At 36.9% G+C, this 21,465-nt stretch overlaps 1 protein-coding gene across 3 annotated transcripts in view; it reads right to left on the bottom strand.

Moving 5' to 3' along the window:
- Positions 1-21,465, bottom strand: part of fstl4 (follistatin-like 4) — a 318,501-nt gene that overhangs the window by 204,166 nt on the left and 92,870 nt on the right. For 2 of the 3 annotated variants that reach the window (XM_088088626.1, XM_042499286.2), the window contains exons 2-3: positions 16,581-16,740; positions 1,980-2,013 (exon numbers count right to left, since the gene is read on the bottom strand). In XM_088088626.1, coding sequence (XP_087944752.1) covers positions 1,980-2,013; positions 16,581-16,730 — 184 coding nt within the window. In that variant the 5' untranslated portion in view covers positions 16,731-16,740. Of the gene's footprint in view, positions 1-1,979; positions 2,014-14,912; positions 15,179-16,580; positions 16,741-21,465 lie in introns of those variants that run through there. The other variant, XM_088088627.1, reaches the window with a different exon arrangement.

The following is a 21,465-nucleotide window of genomic DNA, read 5'->3' as shown; positions in this document are numbered from 1 at the left end:
ACCCTGTTTACACCAGGTATTAACATGTGTCTTGAGTGATCCAATCAGAAGAAGACAGCACTAAATATGGGTGTAAACAACCACCAAGACCCATTGAGATCCAATCACGCAAACCACTTGCCGAGGCGATCTGGGACATATTTCACGACATATCTTTTGTAGTGTAAATGCTAAAGCGTCCTGACGCACCCCGACAAGGACTAAGACATTGATGCTGGCCGTGGTGGTTGTTTTGGTGACAAAGGGCTAATGCACTCACTGATCCATTTTATAAGTACAACGTGACCGTCCATCATTTTGCCCTATGGAAGGAGACATGTTAATTTCTGCTGAAAATTGCTTACATAACTAACGAGCATTAAAGTGAAAGCGTGGATATCATAGAGGTGTGTTTGATCCACAGATACTCGATAACCGAGGATGCCTCATTAAAAGCTGTGCCAATGATATGAAATGATATTTCTCATCTGCATCTCTCCCCTGCATACCGCCGGCTCGTTTGAAAGTGTAGTAAACATTGTGTTGATGGATGAAATATGATTCAACACAACTCTATATACAGTAAAAATGCTATGTTTGTTCCTTTTTCTGACGTTTGTTTTTATCTGCTAGCTTAATTTCTAATATTAACCGAAGTCAGTTGTTTCCAAATTTTACAAATATATATTGCAGATATATCTTGAACATCCACTTGTGTTCGGATCACCAAAACGCATGTTAGTTTTTTGTTTTTTTTTATTTAAGTCTCTAAAAATGCAAACAATATCATGATGTGCACTCTGTGTACTTATAATTTTTAATAATAACGAAAAAATCTTTTTATTCTTATCATAACAGTTGTTGACAGGTGGCAGCAGGGCCAGTTGAACTGCATTCTGTTGTCTGAGCTGAAAGGAGTGATGGAATCTCAGTCTGATCTTAATGCTGACACTTGAAAGTCACATATAGGCTAGGTGTAAATGTAATCAAGTTACATCATATCTTGATACATCTAGATACAAGACACATTTTAATTCAAGGTGCAAAGGGGTCCAAGTCACTACAAAAACATCACCTTGTATAAACAGTTTAGATTTATTCAACTTAGTATTGGTACTATTATAACTCTTGCTGTGACAGCTGTAATGTATACTGTGGAGCAGATTAGTTGTTAATCATCATGTTAGGGATATGATGCCCTGCTACTTCTCGCTACTAAAGTCTCAGCAACTAGACTTTATGTGGGGTTTCAGAGTCAAACATGTGACTGATCTTCTTTATAGGATATTAACTGTCTGAGCAATCACTGCAGTGTAAAACAGCCTGAGGCCCAAGCCAAACAAACATTACTTTCATCATTTCTGACAGGGGACTGAAGATGCTTGACAGCTGAATAATTATTCACCTGACAAATATATTTCTCAGCTTATAGAAGACTTGCCACTTGGAATGAGTGATTTTAGGTGCTTTTACTTTCTGTCTGTTGAGTTGGGGAAGAATGGCAGGACACAGTTGAGTTGAGTTTCACACTTAAAAAAATCCTCCTTTTAAAAAAAAACAACTACTATACTACTTTCTCTTATATGGTGTTGAATGCAGATGAATAGACAAACTAATGCCTGCCAGTCCCACTTCCGATTTGTAGATTATCTCTTGGCATCTACTGACAACTGAAATGCTTTCAAAATTTAAATCCGACATGCTTTCAAACACCACCTCGGAGGAGAGTGGAGCAATAAATGCGATACAATAACAAATGGGATTTTTCAGATTGTCACAGTTATATCATCATTAGAGGTCTTCTCCATAACCGGCTGCATGGTCCATTTTATGAGAGCCATTTAGATTTGAATTACTGCCCAGCAGCATTTCCCAGCAATCAGAAAACCAAAGTGTATGCCAGAATAACAGCAGAAGAAAAAAGAAAGATTTTGTCATGGAGCACAACATGGCATATTTTGAAAAATGCTGTTTGGTTTGAACACAGTAAGTGTACTCACATTGATCGATGTTCCCGTCTGCTTTCCCCTTCTCCTGCAAACAGAGAGCACACACAAAAGTGGTTATTACAGGCTTGGAGGAGTGAGACAAAAAACAGCCCTTTCTGCAGCTTTTTGCACCATTTGTTACTGTGCCTTTTCCTCTTTTCAGGGTTCAGAGAAAGACGACACAAAACAAAGGTGAACAGATGGAAGGAGTATGGAAAAGAAAAGGACAGAGAGACAGGGGGAGTGAGAAATACTCTGTGGCAGATGACTGGAGAGAAACGAGAGGACCTTTACAAAGGTGGATCCTACAGTCAATTCCATCACCCTAATTGGAAATACACTCCCAACAGGCTGCGAGATGGCAGTTGTCACCACATTGTGCTGAAATGTTTATTAAGATGTAAAACAATTGATATCACAAGGATAAACTCTGATTTATTTGTCAGTCCTTATTGTGAGCGTGATATTGACATGCAGCTTCAAATTTATCTAAATCAATGTCATGTTCATCCATGGCTCTCCAAATGCGCTATGTGCGGATGTGATTGGGTGACAAAAAAAAGGGCAATCATATCCAGCTGAGAGGATCAAAAATATGAACATTCAAAAATAAAATAAATAGCAAGGACGCACAATATATGGTGGCTGATATCCAACTGGCTGATAGTTAATTAACCGAGGAATTGAATTTAAACAGATCATTAAAGCATGGCTACAGTTAAATCAGCGTTTTTTCATGGTGCTTTTTGCCTCTGCCTTTCTCTCCTCTGCTCTGTTCTGGTGCGGACAGTAGAGCATCTTCAGTGCTTGAAGTTTTATTTTACTAGAGCTGACAACAACAATTCTCATTATCCATTAGTACAAGAGAATCTGCCAGTAAGGAATACTAGTAAGTAAGTAAGTACTACTAAGTACTAGTAAGGTATCAAACACCTGTTTAACAAGCAAAACATCAAAAGTTTGGGCTCAAGTTGCATGACTAGGACTTGAGTCACACTCAAGTCACAAATTTGATTACTCTAGACCTGACTTGAAAAAAATCGAACTAAGCCTCAGCTTGGACTTTAACACCAATAACCCATGACTTCACTTGGACTTGAGGCTTTTGACTTGAAAATAATACAAATACAAATTTCATTCTGTTGTGGTATTGGTTAATAGTTCTATATGCCAAGTGCAATGCCAGCACTATCATGATTTTTGTACATATTAACTGTTATTACTCTGTTGTTATAATGGCACTGTATATGGTGAAGAGCACATCAGGACTTGTTTAGGACTCAAAACTCAAAGTTTAGTACTTAAGACTTGTAAAACGATGAATTGGTCCTGCTTCTGTGAAACATAAACTTGCAAAAATGTGACATGTTTGCCAGTTTGTTTTACACAGCCATTCAGAGCTAGATACACTCAAAGATTATTGCTAGGAAGAAGCTACAAACATGCAATAATTGCGAGAAATGGTTGAGATAATTAGCTATGTATTTAGCTATCTATCTATTTAGCATTATAAAAATAAAATGTTGTAAATGGAAAATGTTTGGTTTGTGCAAGTTTTGAATAGTTACAGCTATGGACCGAAGTTTACTGCAACTCAGTGGACATAAAGTTTGCTTGTTTTTTTGTTTTTTGTTTTTTTTGCCTTTGGAGGTCTAGCTGACCTGCATAGGTTTGTGTTTGTGTGCAGAAACTAAGCATTTTGGTGTGTATTGTGTGCTTGTTAGCCACTGATCATTTGTGTTTGTTACAGCACTGTGACTGCATCTCGCTCTGCATAATGCATCTGAGCTTGAAACATAATTTAACGTAAACTGTAGAAACAAAGGATCAACATGCCGTTTAAAAATAGAACAGAAGCAGGTCTTCCAATGTAACGCAGCTTCCGAAGCAGCCAATATGTGGCAGCAATTGAAGTGTTGTGACATTTTGCATTCTTGTCCCTCAGTGTGGATGTCACTGGTAATGAGGCTCAGTGATAAAACATGTGAGTCTGCAAGGCCTTCTTGGCTTCCCAGGAGACTGTGAGCCTCACGAAAAACACAGCAGTTTTAGTGCCTCCTGTCACTGCCTCCTCCTTTGTCTCTACATCTCTATCCCTCTCTGTTTCTGCCATCTGTCCATCTTAATTGCAGACGTGCTTCCTCATGATGGCAGGATAAAATTGAGTGTGCTCATCAGCACCGCCTTCCATCATCTGGAGTGCTGCTGTTTGATCAATTGATTAGAGAATCAAACCAAGCATAGAGGTGAAGGAAAGGCTATGTGCTTCTTTCTAAAAATACTGTCCTCTCTTTCTCTCCAGGGTTCTTTTTGTCACTTTCCATTATACATTTAGCTTGAGGGGATGTTTGTGATGTAAAATAATCATATAGTAATAATTGAAGGCAACTATCATATCACTTATTAAGAAGTAAAACAAAAGTAAAACCAAAACAGCTGGCCGGCTGCACTATAGGTCATAAACCCCGCCCCCTCCATGTTAGCATATGGGAGACATTAAAAATAAAAAACTAAGGTAGTTCTTATCAGGCTAAGATTTGTTCAAGTGATCATTTGATGATGATTGATGATTGGTTTGGTGTTATCTAGTTATCTGATGCTATAAAAAGGAATGTGACATCCTGATTGACAGCTGTGTGTATCAATCGGTGTGCTTAGGATCAAATGTTTGTAACTGGGTCAAACCGGTGTATGGGCAGGAAACATAGACTGTATATAAAGATGGAAAACATTAGATGGAAGAAGTAAAAAAGTATAACATTTCAGTCTCGATCGCCCCCTGGTGTCTGTCTGCAGTACAGGTCATAAAGCCCGCCCCTCCATGTTAGTGAAGGGACAATGGCCAAACTAAAAACTAAAAGTACACGCCAAATACATTTTTTCCCAAAGATGATTTCTGTCACTGAAGGTAATTCTAATCGCCATGTGGGCACGTCGTCCATCTTTATATACAGTCTATGGCAGGAACTAAAAAACGTGGCTCCACTTCCCAATTGTGGCTGCACAGACTATGGCTCCAAGTTATGTCACCAGTGCAAGATGACAGTGCCAGTGTCTGGGATTTTTTTGGTTTAATTTTTGTAGAGAAGGTGGAGATGTATCTTTATGACAGTCACTGTTTCACACAAAGTTAATTATGATGTAGGGCTGGAGGATATGGAGAAAATCAAATACCTCAATATCTTCACCAAATACCTTGTTATCAATATTGTGACAGTATTGTAGGGATTCAGAAAATATTAACAGAAAGATATTTTTGATAAATAATCCAAAATCTCAGTCGTTATCTAGTGTCATATCATACTATCAATATAATATTAATATTCCCAGCCCTGATTAGTATTTGTATTACTCACTTACATTGCATCACTTGCATTTACACTCTCAATGGTTGGAGAAATGTAAATAACTACCACCAGAATTTCATATGAGCAAATACGGCAAACCCATTGGGTTTCAGTCAGGGGAGGGTATAATGCTTTTCTTTGTCATAATTCCTTTGTGGTACAGGCTGATTAGATGGGTGTATTTTTACATACAACCTGCCCAGTGCAGTTAGGATTATGTGATAAAAAACCGTCAGGGTGCTGAGAGATGCACAAAAGGCAAGACAGGAGATTCAATACCTTCTAACCTCTTGAGCCTGTGGCTGGTTTTGTTTTGACTTAAGCTCCATTAAATTCCACTCTAATACCACAGTCACTATCTCAGGCATGTCATGTCATTTTTATTTTCAGGACAGGTTAGGGTGCTATCGAATGGCTTTTAATGTAAAACCAATTTTAACACAATTTGCATCCAGAGGGTTGACGCAGATCTAACCAACTTAACCTCTGAATAGCAACTCATATGCACTGTTGGAAAAATGTGTCAGCCATGTTCTTTTTATCTAATGTATGTATAACACCTGAGAGTTAAGAGACGACAGAGTATTATTGCACATATGGCCGGACCACTTACCTATACATGCGAGACATTTGCTACATTTGTAATATATTTGTGATAATTTTCTCTTGGTAGGTTGAGATCCTAGGTATGCCATCTGTTGCTATGGTTACTGCTTTAATACCTTGCATAATCATTTAAAGTAGCAGTGAACTAAATTGAGTGCTGTTACAAGATTTTAACCCTTTAAACCCTAAGCACATTGATGTTATTTGTTTCAAAACATGGGGGGAAAGTCAATGGGCATCTTGGAATTAAAAGTTCCAAATTGCAATAAATTTAAGAATTTGTGAAAAAAAAAAAAAAATTAAGCACAGATAAAATATTTAGAGTAAAAAAGGGAAAAAAATGGGGAAACTGCTTTTATAAATTTGAAAATTACATATTTAAAATTTTTGTTACAGACTTTTTAAAAGCTTTTTTATTGCACTTCTTACTCATTTCTTATTGTTAGGTCATTTCTTTTATCCTTGCTCATTACCTCCTTCCATGTTTTGAAAAAGGCAATCTACTCAGGTTTCAAAGGATTGAAATCTTTTTACAGCACTCACTTTAATTTACTACTGCTCTAAATGATTATGCACAGTATGACAGTGGCAACAGAACGCATATCCATGAGTTTAATCAACTACATGCAAACTTTGAAAAATATATGGCAATTTTAGTACATCTTTCTTGCATGTATAGATGTGTAAGTGGGTGGCCCTATCTATACATGCAAGGTTTTAATACTTGTGAAAGGCATCTGAGCAGCACAAGAAAACTGATGTTACTCCAGGTTTCAAAGGGTGAACAGATGCATGCCTGGCAATCACAAACCAATATTTTCTGAGGCTTTGTCATTGCTTGGCAAGAGTTGGTCCATTTGAACCTCTGCTATGGCTTTACACAAAAAGCAGCCATGTTACTGTGAGCTAAATTAAAAGAAAAATACCCTCCAAATGGCATGTTAGTGCAATGTCATCAATGTCACTGTGTGTCTCAGGTTTGCCTGTGTTACTGGTTTTGTGGTAGCAGGATTTTAAGTGTACAAAGATTGTTATAGCCTCTTGACAAAAAAAAAACAAGTGCAAACAAATCTCAGAGCGCTATATGCCTCCATCTTGGATGCCATTTAAACACCCACACAAAACAAGAATCTGACATCGCTGCCACAGAGACTGACATTTTGTGGGCATGCAATTTAAACAGCAGGGCAATTCAAGCCAAGATGTGTCTATTACAAAGAGTGCTTGAATATGCTTTTTCTCCTCGCTCTCATATGTCCTGCTATGCGGGCCCTCTTCATTCAAGGACCCATATGTTTATATGTGCCCACTTATACTCCCTCCATCTCTTTCTGGCCCTTAATACCAGTCAACAACAAAACCCTCTGCTAGGTACTAGCTGTCTGAGTGCCAACACAGTGTTTCAATATTTTTGTTAAATACCAGCTTCAGTTATAGTCTGATATGAGAAGCATTTGATAGTTTGACCTTTTTAAGATACTGCCTGATTAGAGTGAGGAAGCAGCCAGAGGAGGAACAGAAAAAGAAAGCTGAAATATCAATGTTCACAAGAATTCATCTTCATACATTTAATATTTATTCCCTGATATCTGTTGCTTAGAATGAAGGGATCTGTCTTATCTGACAGTAATTCATCAGTGCATCAACAAGCTAATTAATGGGCTAAATGAAAGGGAGCCAAAGAAAAAAATACACTGGCAAAGCATGTAAATTGTAATACCTTCACAAGCATAATTTTGATTTATCCTAAAATAAAGCTAAAACCTGACAAATTCCTGATGTTTTTTTGCCTCTGCGTCATTAGCTGGAGTGGTTTCATGTTTCTAGTGATGCTCACTGGCACAGTCTGTCCTCTAAACATCCCCATTTATTCAAATTTGTCCCTATCTTCTACAGAAAAGGTGATAAACAACAGCTTCAATAACTTTTAAACTTTTTATATAGTACCAGACAGAATTTTTTTAACTAATGTGCTAATCGCCTTCCTACAGAAGGCACACAGTAATAGATGGAAACCATTTGCTACTGCCATGCAACCACAACCACAGAGTTATTATCTAAAATATGTCTGGGTGATAAAACAATGACGATAATTATCTCAACGTAATTTTCCTCAATAAATATATATTTTTTCAACTGATAAATCCTTTGTATAAGTAAACCACCCATGCACCAATCGAGGGGGTCAGTAATGCACCTTAAAACCAAAGTGCTAAAGACCGTCTGTACAAAGTTTGACATGCAGCTGACCACAATTAACATTTCTTCTTCTGGTTATAATTTTGTTTTTTAACAAAATTTGATTATATTTGTTTTGAATCTACCTCAGATTTATGAAATTTTCTGCTTTTAGGTAAATGTTTGTCATGGTCTGACAGTAAAAAACTGTTTAAACAACAAATAACCACATAATTTCTTCAACTTTTGCTCAGGTGCGAAAATCATCCTTTAAACTAAAGAAATAATGATTTGACTTTTTTGCTAATAATTATGCATACTGACCAATACGAAAAATGTATAGCATAATAACATTTTTAGCCATATAGTCCAGCCCTAATCTCAAATATTTTTCTATGCATTAATTTTCTTTTTCTTTTCTTTTTTTGTTTATCAAAATAATTCTAACTGCACTTTAACTATTGGACAGGTCAGGCGTTGTTCACTTTTTGTGAACCTCAAATATCAGATTCAAAAAAGGGGGAGATTTCTTTTAGCTGAAAAGAATACTGACCTTCAAGAGCAAATGATAATGCTAATGTCTAGACTTGGATGCAGTGGGCTCAGGACAATATCTGCCTTAATTCATCAGGCTTTGCTCTTTTAATACAAAGTCCAGACAACATGAGCGTCGCAGTAGAGACGTCTGGGGGTTTTGTGTTGTTGTTGTTTGCTGCCTTAATGTCTGGTTATGACTTATCACCTCTATTCATCTGCGTCCCCATCATCTCTACTTTTCTCTCATTGCTGGGGCCCATTTTCACCCACTTCTCCTTTGTTAAGAAAATCCCCATTAATGTCTCTCATTTCACATTTTCTACACGGTCTCCTCCTGGTCTTTTCTCTCTTAATTTGTCTCCCCTTATATTTCGGTGGAAAGAAAAAATAAGATCAAATAAAATACATTATTTTTACTGTTGTATATTTTTTTTAATCAAAGTTCTGTTTGCTTTATAACCTGACAACATCTTTTTACTTGAAGTTTTATGGCACATCGGTTGTATTACATTTTAACTGTCAAGTATTTTATATACAGCCATCCTATGCCCTGCTACAACTACCCTGTTTTTTGTTTCTAATGTTTAGATATGGCACATAAATCTGGATTTTAAACAGCTCAAGATCATACAAAAACCTTTTAAATTGCATACTTGCAGTCAGTAAAGCACTATGTGTGTGCCCAGCTTTATAACACGCTAACTTCATACTGCATTAATACATAGCAGGTGCCTCAGTAAAACAAAGTAGGTACTTAAATTTACCAAAGGGTTGTACTGGGCACAAAAAGTACCACCCTCCACTATAGGCAAATTATAGTAGAGAGGAATATCATTGCTTCATATAGGCAAACACTGCACATGTTCTGTATGCCTGAAAGGTTTTCCTCTGCTTTGAGTTCAAATTCTCAGGAGACAGCCTGAGAAATTGTGAAATGACCCTCTGGGACTGCAATGAAATAAAAACTAAAGCTTTATGGGTACAAGTCATAATCAAAATGTAAATGTAGTGAGGGGGTAGCACCACTATCCAACATTTAAAACACAAGAGAGGAACCTGCCCTCATGGAGAAAAGCCTATTTTTATTCTTTTCATTGTTCCTGCATTTTTTCTCAATTCATACAATGCATTACCCTATTACCCCCAGAGCTTTCATCCAAAGAATACCCTCTTTCTCTGTTACTGAAAATCCACTGAACCACTCCACTCTTCTCCTTCTTCACAGAGACCACTCCCAAACCAAATTAAAATATCATTGTCACATATGCAGTATCAAAGCTAAAAACCCTAAATGCTCATCACTGCTGGCTGTCACTATTCTGTGTCAATTCTCACCACCAATACAAGAATCCAGGACCAAGACTGCCACAGCATCAACCACAGCACATTATCCCAGCTACACCTGCACCACCGCAGCTCAGTGTTAAGACAATGTGTACACTTAGATGTCTAGAGAAGCATTAAGGTATGTAAATTAGCATGTACTGATACATGAAGATAATATTGCAGGTAGCTTATAATAATGCCATGTGGATATTACACAAGATACCTAAATGGTGTAATACAAGTGAAATGTTTATGGTTGCAATATTAACTGCAGACAGCCAAATGCTTTTTAAGTTACCACTGTTAAAGAAATTGAATTTTGTTGCTAATGTTGTCTTGTCCTTTACATATTATCATATTATTCAACAATACGGCCTTGTGCAGACAAAAATTGTGAACACTGACCAAAGTTTATTTAGAATAATTCAGCCCTTCCAGGATTTTGAAGGCAGGTTTTGTGATTTTTGCAGCCTAAAAAGTATGTTTGGGGGTAAAGTGTTTTTTGTTTTTTTGTTTTTTTGCAACAACATTGCAGGAAAAAAATGAAATTTCAGAAATAGTTGCAAAATTGAATTAATTATTATGAACACTCAGTGTTAGCAACAAAATTAAAAAATATATTGTTGATCGTGGGGGATGAGTTCAATTCGAAATCACAACCTACAGTATTTGGATAAAGTTGCTTGTGAAAAATAAGGCATGGCAAACTCATTTGACCACTATTACTTCAATGTGCCAAATTTAATCAACATTTATAGTCTGCTACCATGGGCCTTTATTTTAATAAAGAATTTGGTTGGATTGGATTCAGATTTGATAGGCAGATTAAATAATGAAATCAGATTCAGTAAGTGGTCCCGTAAACATCCTATATTTCACAATTCTTCTCTTAAATCAGTCCCTGCATCTCTGGCACACTTTGGACACTATTACAAAAGGAGATGAATTACTGTAATACTTTTGGTAAAATACATTTAAAAAATGACTGTGCATCTAATTAGTCTGTGCTCATATTGTACCAAGGCTGCCAATAACCGAGTGTGGATTTGTCAGCACAATGCAGGCACCTTGGTCTGTCCGCAGGTATCCAAGCTGGCCCCCAAGAAGTTAATGAGAGGTCAGTATTAAAATGCCTTCTTTTTTGCTTCATTTCTTACTTTTCATTTTCAGTGTGTTACATCCCTCAGAGATTCCATTGTTTCTTTGTTTACAAATTTTATATTGTTTTGCAGGGATTCTTGATACAGAAAAAAAACAGAAATCTGGCACAACTTATTTGTTCCCAAAGGCTTTGAGAATGCATCCTGCATAATCATGTGAATTCACGGATTTGAACGATTCGCCCCAGGGTTGACTTTAAATTCTGGCACCAATTGACAGCTTTTTAAGTTCCAATTCTGGACAGATAGACGGAGAGGGGGAATGCCTGGGAATTAGGTTGTTTTTTTTTTTGAGTCAAGGGATTTCAGGGGACAGAACCACCAGGGCAAAATTACATTGCACAGCCTGGTGCCAACTTGGCAGCGCCAAAAATGAGTCAGACTTAGAACAGACCAGGGGGTGTACATGCTTCATTTCACAAAGAATTAGGACGACCGAGGCACTGTGTGATATGTGTCTGTCTGTGCATATGTCTTTCTGACAACCTGTTAGTGCTCTATGTTTCTGTTACACGGAGAGCATTTGTAAAAAGGCATCACTCTTGCTAGAGTAAGGACCTGTTTGCTCAAAGGGCAAGTCTTTTTCCCTCACTTTCGCCGAAGAATCGACTTGTGTGCCATCATGATAGATGCAACCACATAAGCTCATTCAGAAGCCTGCCCAAAAGTATTTAAGCAATTATCTCAATACTGTTGTAAATAGATAAACAAACAAAAGCTGGGTTTTTAAATGACATGCAAACAAAAACAGCAGGCAGATGTACAGCTACTTGCTTTTTATTGTTAGTTGTAACCATTAACTAAACTACAACAGACCAAATTAAACATAGCAGAGTAAAGTGTATAATGTTAGATGCACAGCATGCACCTCTCTGCATGCATTCATCCACTATTGTACTTCAGCTAAGCTGAATGTCCAAACTACACCCAACAAAGTTATTGTCTAGAGTTTTGTGTGTAAAAATGGCTTTACAAAGACACATTATCAGGGAGTACAAACACAGACAGATATACTCCAATGGTCACGATCTCACAATATTTTCAATCAGATTTTCAGATAGTTGATTTGTGAGTTGTAGCACTGGTCTATTATAATGATAACTTAAGTTTTTCTATACATTATTTCTCTGTTTTAAATTAATTCTATGCACTTATCTATGGCTCTGTCCGAGAACTAATTTAGTGACCTGGTTCATAACAACATAGTAGCCATTGATGCTTACAGGATTTCAGAGTCAACTCAGACATGAACTAAACATTTTTTTTAATCTGCCCCAAATGCAACACATAAGTGTTACTGTGAATGGAGTATCCTCAGTTTCTCTAAACATTTCAGACTGATCATGAACAATAACATTAACCACTTCAAACAGCTCAGTACAACACATGCAGTGTTACAACACAAGTAACCACAGCAACGCTGAAAGTCCTAAGCACCAGTGGCCTCCGTGCCTTTGCAGTGGAGATTTTGAGAGCCCATCAGTGGCGGCTTATAGTCTGTTACTTCTGACGAACAGCACTGCAGGCATGCACAATGTCATTGTCCACACTTGCACTGAGTGGTTACTGTCAGTCAGTGTCCCTCGTGTCACCACACCACATCTCTCACAGCACCTCTCAGAGCAGTTGGACAAATAACATCACTATACTGTAATACAGCCTGAAAACCCAAGACAACACTTAGAATATTACAGTATCCAAAATCTAAAATGATGACTTACCAGACTGTTTAAACTGTTCTATTGTTAGTCAGTCACTATATACACAATACTACCAATTACTTATCAAAAATCCCATAGTGTAAATATTTGGAGAAAGCAACTCTAAAAAACATTTGCAATATTGATATCAAGGCATTTGGTCCAAAATATTTTTGATATTTTGATTTTCTGCTTGTCACCCAGCCCTAGAAGTGAATCCGAACACAAATTGAGGATGTGCTCTCTCTTTAAAGTTAATAAATAAAGTGGAAGGTGTTTTTTTTTTTTTTTTAAATGGTTGAAATCTGTATATGCAGAGGTTTAAATGAAAGATATTCTGGCATTGTTTGTTCTTGCTTGCTTATGTTTGACTTGACTTTTATGTGGTGTTGTTAAGAAATATTAAACTTTTACATTCAAGGATTCAGCGGCTTTGACAAGCTTAAAAAGCAACCTCACAAAAGTAAATTACAGAACGCATGAACTGAATCTGAAAGATTTCAGTATTTCTTTTTATCTTGACTGAATGTCTATGACTAATGCTGGAAATCACCAAAAAAAATATTTTAACACTGTAAACTAGACCTGTCTAGCCCTTGGCTCAACATATTACTTGCAATATTTGTCACTTAATAAACTTTTGATCCCATAGGTATGTGCAAAAACAGTCAATAGCAGCAATTTGGAGGCACAGTAGAGGTCTTTAGGCAGGCACTATTCAATTCCACAGACTAATAGATTCTGTCTGTCTGCTAGCATGACCAAATGGTGTCCCTGTGATTTTCACACAGTAATTATTAACCTCTAATCCTCACTGTCTGCCCATGTCTCCTCCTGTCAATTTCCTATTCTCTTCAAAGTGAGCAGAGAGACAGAGTGGAAGTGGAACATAAAGAGTAAAGATTTCCCCATCACGCTGCAAGGTAACTAAACCACTGTGGCCCTAGTCTTTAAACTGCCTCAAGGCTATACAGAGGTCCTTCCTTACATATAAAAATACAACTCAGATCATTCACAAGCTTGCAAACAGCAGGGCTGCATCAAAATCTGTCACAATAGATATCTCATTAAATGTATTCCAATATGTTTGTGTTTTCCATTAGTTTGTTATTTAGTGGGTCCAAACTTGTGAAGACATCTAATCTATAAACAGTGCTTTCATTTGATTTTGTTATCCCTGTGGAAGGCTAGCAGTATTACAGGTCCTTCTCTGCCCAATTCTGGGGCAAGAATTGTTGATTGTACGGTGTTTAAAAACACAAACTTGGCTTAACAAAATATTTGTCTGTGATTATTTTGTTGCTGATACTTTTCACAACGATTGTTTGTTTTGATTTATTTTGCGTTTGAATAATATTAGCTTTATCTTTCATGCTAAAACAATCCTTTATTCATATTATATCTAATGGCTGAACGGATGTTCAACTGGATTATAATGCTACATTATAAAAATAACAAAAGGTTGTTCAGACTCATGCAAGAGGACACTTTACCACTGTGCAGTAACCAGGATTCTCGGAATAATGAATGTTACACTAACATTAAAGAAAGTAATAACAAAGGGCTGCTCATTAAGCTATTTAGTATATACGAAATACTTGAGTTTCACATAGTATCTTCTTACCTTATATGACTTTCAACCTAACTTATGCATGCCTGAACATATCATATCCCACTAAAGTTAGAGACAGTACCAGACACTTAACTGTAGGTTTTTGGTTTTTTTTAAATTTCACCAAATGTAAGACTGATTTTTGGACGTATCATTCGTTTTTCTCAGGTCGTGTGCAGCATTAGATGTAGTATTAGGTTTAACTACATTTTGCCACCAGGTATGCGCAAAGTTCAGTGGTAAGTTTTAATATTTGTAGGCTAACATTATAAATGAGGACTTTCATGCTTAAGTTGCTTAAGTTTTTAAAGAAGTCAAGTCAATTTGCTCAGATTTCAAAGGGTTAAGCTAGGGCAAGATATAATATGTTTTGACGATAGCGATTTCACCAGTTATGAAACAGTAAGCTAACGCTACCATAAACGTTCAACACCGGCAAACATTTAGCAGAAAACAGTTCAGTTTAATCAGCAACTTACCCGCTCTCGCGTCCTCCTGTATGCTAGTTTTCAAGACATTTGGTCGAAAAACATCCGCTGGTAACCACATCTCCATTGGAAACACTCACTAACGTAACTTTAAGTCCAACTGTCTGATATATTGGTCTCTTTTTTGAGTAGCCAGTCTGTCTTTCACAGATGTTTACCCTGATATAAGAGCATCCTAACGCTAACCAAAATAAAAACGTTCCGAAATGGTGAAGGAATAAGTTAATTTAGTCGCTAGTTTTAGTCACCGCTGTCCTCCATCCAGGAAAACATCGTTTGAACGGCCTTACAGAAGCTTCAACGAATGGTCTTCAACAACCACCTACCACTGACCTTGGTAGACGCCCATCAGTAAAATGAACCAATCAGCATCGACTATTTTCATTATTTGAATTTGATAAGCCAATCAGAACAGCGAATCTCAACCGCACCCCCGGTGTATTTGATTGATAGGTGATGTCATCCAGAGGTAACGCTGAGGGTTTTTTTTTTGACACAATTGCAGTTGTTCCCATACTAGAGAAATATGAAGCCAAATGTTATTGGAAAATTTAAAACATTTAAAATTATCACTAAACATTCATGGATATTTGTCGGGCTCGTGATAGTGCTAATTTATCACTTGATTTGGCACTATCTTCTGGATGTTTGGTACAGCATTCACTCAAATCATACCTACGTTTTGAACTTAAAATCCGCTACAGGAATTTCAGCCTAATTGTCGAAGTTATGATGGGATTAGGCTTACTATATCTGAAAAATTAGGTGATGAGAAAATGTCTCTGTGTTTACGCCTGGATGTAATATTCAGCATGTTTGTTTCACAATGTCCCCATGGACATGCATTAGTTATTCATAGTCTTTTACTTATAAGCAATTGAATATAGACAGTGGAAATGGGAATCACCAGCGACCTCAAAATACGATATTATGGTGATTCCTAAGTCATGATACAATATTATTGCAATTTAAAAGTTTTGCAATATGCTGAATATTTCAGTAACATATACTGATATATAATGGGATTTATTACCTTTTTTTGTTTTTAAACTGCAAAGGAAAGCTTTGTCTACATCGGTTTTATCCAATAAGATGAAGTTCACAGTGTGTTCATCTCATTTCAGTCATTTTTATTGCACCAAAACATATCTTGTGGACTGAAAAAATCAGCTTTATGATTCTTGTAGGTAAAGAAACGTTTAATTTGTATTTACAATATGAATTATTTCTATCTTTTTTTTTTTTTAAATCTATACATGAAGTATGTGTATAGATGCAACATTGCCATGCAAAATATCACAATACTATGCTGTAATGATTTTTCCTCCTCCACAAATAGTTAGGTATACCAATTATAAGTTTTAAAACACACAAGCTGACTTCTTCTGTCTCAAGTCGCAGCATAAGAGACATCAGTGCAGGAGTGCACCGTTTTACAGTAGCCAAATTTTACATTAAATGTGTTTTGTTTGACTATTTTTATCCACTTTGTGTACTTTGCAACCCTGATTTGATTTATGGTTGATGTGATTGATTTATGTCACTGTAAGTGTTCCTCTAGCTTGATAGAGAGTGAAGGTGATGTCCTCAGTGGGAAGCAGTACAGTGTGTGGATATGAGTGTGTAGGCCTACATGTGTGAGTTGCACAGGATATTTACCATGGAGTGAAGTTCCTGGGAGGAAGTACGTGACATTGTGGCTGTATCAGCGCTGCTTCGCCTGCTGCTCTTGTGCCCTTCAGCCAGCCACCACCCCGAGGTTCCCAGCAGAGCGGCCACAGCCACAGCCCAAACACCCAGGCTGCCCATGAGTGTCTACCTGAGAGGAGAAAGTAAAATCACAAAGCACACAAAGTCCTTAGACTCACTTTGTTGTACAGACTGCAGCTTCCAAAAATAAAACAAGCTCTATATAGTCCTCTTCATATTCATAGGGGGAATGAAACAGTTTTACATGAGCACTGTAAACTGAAACACAATCCTCCTCATATGTTTTGTTGTGAATATAATTAAATAAGCTATGTCAATTTTGTCTTGTTGTGTATTATTATGTAACCTTAACTGTACAATGAATCTTCACCTGGACTTTGTGATTACAATCTCCTGTAATCCTCTTTGTATGCAAATGCATTTTAACCCTTTCTTTCATAGTGGTCAACACGGTGGGCAGCAATTTAAACCAATGTTCTTGTTTAATGCACGGGTTTTGATGATAAAGTTGCATATTAACCACTACAGTGGATCCAAGAGCATCATGCCATCCACTGCCACCCACAGGCCAGGTGTTGTAAGGGTAACAAAAATCTCTAAAAATCAAGATGTCCTACAGAGTTAAATTCAGTTTTCAATTTTATTTATAAAGCCCAGTTTCACAAATCACAATTAGCCTCAGAGGGCTTTATAAAAACCCCAAAAACTTGAATATATGGAAAAATATAAAAATATAAAAATATGAAAAAAAGTTCAGGAAATCAAGAAATGTTGTGCAGTTCAAGAATATCTTGCCAATCCTTCTAAGGTAGGAGGACCTTAAAGGTAAATAAAATCTGAGAACATCAAGTAACATTTAAAGAGTACTACAGCGAATAAAATTGATCCCATAGGTATGTGCAAAATCAAACAAACAGTCAATAGCAGTAATTTGGAGGCACAGTAGAGGTCTTCAGGCAGGAGCTATTGAATTCCAAGGAGTCAAGAGCAAGGAGTTAAATCAGCAACAGATGGGGGACAGAAGGGAGGAGAAGAAAGAGAGAGGGGAGAGGCTAAGGAGTCAGGGTCAAAGGTCAAGGCTTTTGCATTGCATTGAACCGTATTATAATATGTTAATATACATTTACAACATTAAAAATAGATTTTATAGTTTCACATCATATGATGAGTTGAATACTTAAATGCATGCTGTCAACTAGAATGGACATGGACATATAAAAAATCAACTTCATTTTTATTTTTTTCACACTTAAAGAAGAAAAAAACTTGACTGAGGTAGTCATACATAATCGTAGTTGTGATTCAGTTGTCAAAAATTAACATCATAGTGTTGTCTACAAAGAAGATGGAGACAAATGAGTTGAAATCACTTTCAAATAATCGCATTATGTGTTTTAGAGTGTATATCATTTAACCACTGTATTAAACAGAATTTGCTGCACACTGTCTGCAGGTTAAGACAGGCGAGAGCATTCAGACAGCCTTTTTTCAGTCACTATTTCCAGGCATGACATGACAAGAGAAGATATATTGGCTCAAAAAAGGTAAATGAGGACACACATTACCAATAAGTCAATAATGCTGTGTTTAAGGTATTTCTTATTGTGTAATTTCCAATCTGTCTAATAAAATCCTGTGTTACTTACAGCTGTCTGAATTTCAAGAGTGCATACAATACATGCAAGACCAACACCTGAAACAATGTTAATGCATGCACACAGTTTCACGCAGTGGAACAAATGCTCTATACACCAATCATGCAAACACACACACGTGCATGAACACACAGCATAATACAGCTACTGAACATCAAAGCCCACACACTGATGGGGATAATTATCTGTAATACAAAGGACACGGAAAATCTTTTGATGTCAACAAAGAGACAACCCTCTGAAGTCGCAAATGGTGAAGCGTGTATGAGCTCAGGAGATCAATTTCACTGCTGTGACACATACACACTCGTGCACACGGAAACACATGCAAACCTTCAGGAAAAAATACACCAAGCATCCCGACTGTACTGTTGTGTAGAACGCTGGGGAGTAAAAAGCACCTGAAGTAGCTGCACCTCAACTTTTTTTCAGATAATAACTAATTCCTTTATTAAATTATATGAAAAATGGCAAGCAGGCATTCTAATTAAATATTTAAATGAGTTTTAAATGATACTGCTTTAGAAAACCTAAGCTCAGGAGGGAAGGAATCAGCCAATAATTCATTTCAAATATATTAAGATAAAAGAAAAATCATGTTCATGAAAGGATGATTTTACATTTAAGTGCAGTACAATACATGAAAAAAGCAAAACACAGATTGATTATATAGCAGTGTCTTGAATTGGCAGAAGTCTCTGATATTTGGGAACAAAGAATGAATACTATCTTTATTAAAGTATCAGTAATTGCAGGATTATTGTACTGGGTTTGTATTGTATTACACTGGTGTTTCTGTTATTGTGTCCAGCCTCTGCAGTGACCAACGACCTCCAGAAAAACTTTTTCCCTGATGAGAAATATTTATTAGACTCTCTCAAAGCATCAACTTGTGTGTGGTCTTACCAGCTGATGCAGGTCTTTATAGTTACACTGTGTGACACGGCAGTTTGTCATGTGTGTGTTATTGTACTTTCAGGTAATGTGTTTATTGCTTTTACTGAGGTCTTATACTTTATTATGTGACTTTATTGTGTGTTTTACTGCAGAACCAGTCTGAAAACAAATTTCCCTCAGGGGGCCATAAAGTTTGCGATTGAACTGAAACAAGGGCACAAAAACACATCATGCATCTCAAACAGTGCAGGTGTTTATGGTGTTAAACGTCTGCAGCAGCTCTTCACTAGAATATTGAATATTAAAAGCGTGCCGTGATTCACCTTGACCTGCAATCGCCCTGATCCTGCTCGCTGAGAATAAAGTGTCTTCTTTGCATGTCTACGTTTGCTTTTTGCAATAAATAAATACATAAACACATCTTTTGAAAAACTTATCAAAAGTAATCTTATGTTCATTTTCACATTTTTTCCAACTACATAAAATGTTATTGTCAGTGAAAAAATAATCTTGTTTTGATTTGTCTTTTGAATTTGTCAAACAGTAGAAAAAACAACTATTACAAAATAATACATTGTGCAGTATTGCACGCCAAGAGACACTAATCGACAGATTGCAGCATTCATTTACAGCCCGCTCTCGCTGAAAAAAAACAATCACATAGGTCGACAGTGCGAGGAGCTTATTACGACATACTTTGATTTATTGTAAGGCACAACACCCTTTCATGCTCATAGTTTTTATTACAGGAGTAGAGAAGGCATTAATGTGACATAGGATAAAAAGCAACAAAAAAGTCCACATATTCTTTGAAAGAAACAACGTCTGCACAAATATCCAGGACTTTCACTTAGAGGACTGGTGTTTGCATGCTGAGGTCAACATTGTCCTCTTTTAATAACAGCTTAGCCTAGCATACTAGTATATGCTACACTTTCGACGCATGTAGCATGTCATATGTGATGTATGTCATGTGACGTAAGTGACTAATTCCAAACCACAATGTTTTTATAAACCTAATCATGTAATAAGAGGTGTCAAATAAATGCAGTGGTGTAAAAAATAAAATAGCTGCCTTTGAAATGTTACAAAAAAGCTGAAATACTTAAGTACCCCAGAAATGAACCTGCTTATAGTATCGGAGAAACTACACTTTCCAGCACTGCTAACGATATACAAAATCAGGCTTTGTCAGTGTAAACATCACTCGACGAGGAACCACCAGCATCATTCAGCTAGCAAGCCCGAGGCTAATGGGCCCTCACAGAGGAGAGCTCACCCTTGTGAAATTAAACACCAAATGAGATCTGCCAGTCACTGGCTTAATGTGCTGCCTGGCCCCCTGGCATTGGCCCACACACATCTACACACATTCATACATGAGTACACATGAACACAAACGCACAAACAGAGCCTGGATAGTGTGGAATGAATAGTCCATTTTGAAATTCATCAGAAGGAAGAAAGTCTATGAGGAAACCATTATTTGACCAGCATATTAAAAAGCTTAAAGAGACAGACTCTTTAAAACCAGTGCAGCCTTTGGCAGCTTGGCTCAGATCACACTTGTTCAAAGAAGGGACTTGCATTATAAACAGACTCAGTGTGTTGAAAGTTAAATACAATCTATTCACATCCCAGCTACCTTCTCTCCCCATCTCTCTCTTTTTTCATGTTTCTTTTCTCAGAACTTTCAATTTCTAGGGACACAAAAGTATTGTTATGGGCCCAAGGAGTCCTGTAGAGCTGCCTGCAGCTGGCCTGTCTCCTTTTTTTAGCCGCTTACTTTCTGGAGGGAAATTTCATTTTCATTTTCTTCATATACTTTGCAGAGAAATTGGTTCGAAGGCGTTTTTAAATTATGAACGGACCCAGCCAGTTATTAGCTGAATCACAAGCTTGTAATAATAGATTTAAAAAGTAAGGTGTAAACTGAAAAAGGGGGGAATACAAGACAAAAGGGAATGAACTACTCACGCTATACAGCCACACAATGAATTTTTGCATGTACTAAGGGATCGTATTTTGCTGTCTGGCACTGGGAGGGATCACGTAATAATCAGTGTGACTTGAAGTATGATTACTGCAACCAGTAACCACCTCAATGCACATATGAGCATATGAGTATTGTGTGAACACACTTTTTCTGTCCAATAAGGAATGATAAATGAAATAGGTGTCTGCGAATAAGTATGCTTTTGTGCATTTTTGCCTTCACACACTCTCACACATACAATTTATTCTTCAAACTGTTTTTAGTTGATTTACATTGTTTACTTTAT

Source organism: Plectropomus leopardus, chromosome 15, assembly GCF_026936395.1.
Source record: "Plectropomus leopardus strain MGB_pleo_1.0 chromosome 15, ASM2693639v1, whole genome shotgun sequence".
In the NCBI taxonomy this organism is placed as follows: Eukaryota; Metazoa; Chordata; class Actinopteri; order Perciformes; family Serranidae; genus Plectropomus; species Plectropomus leopardus.
Note: the sequence above shows the minus strand (reverse complement) of the source record. Positions and strands in the feature narration are given on the sequence as shown.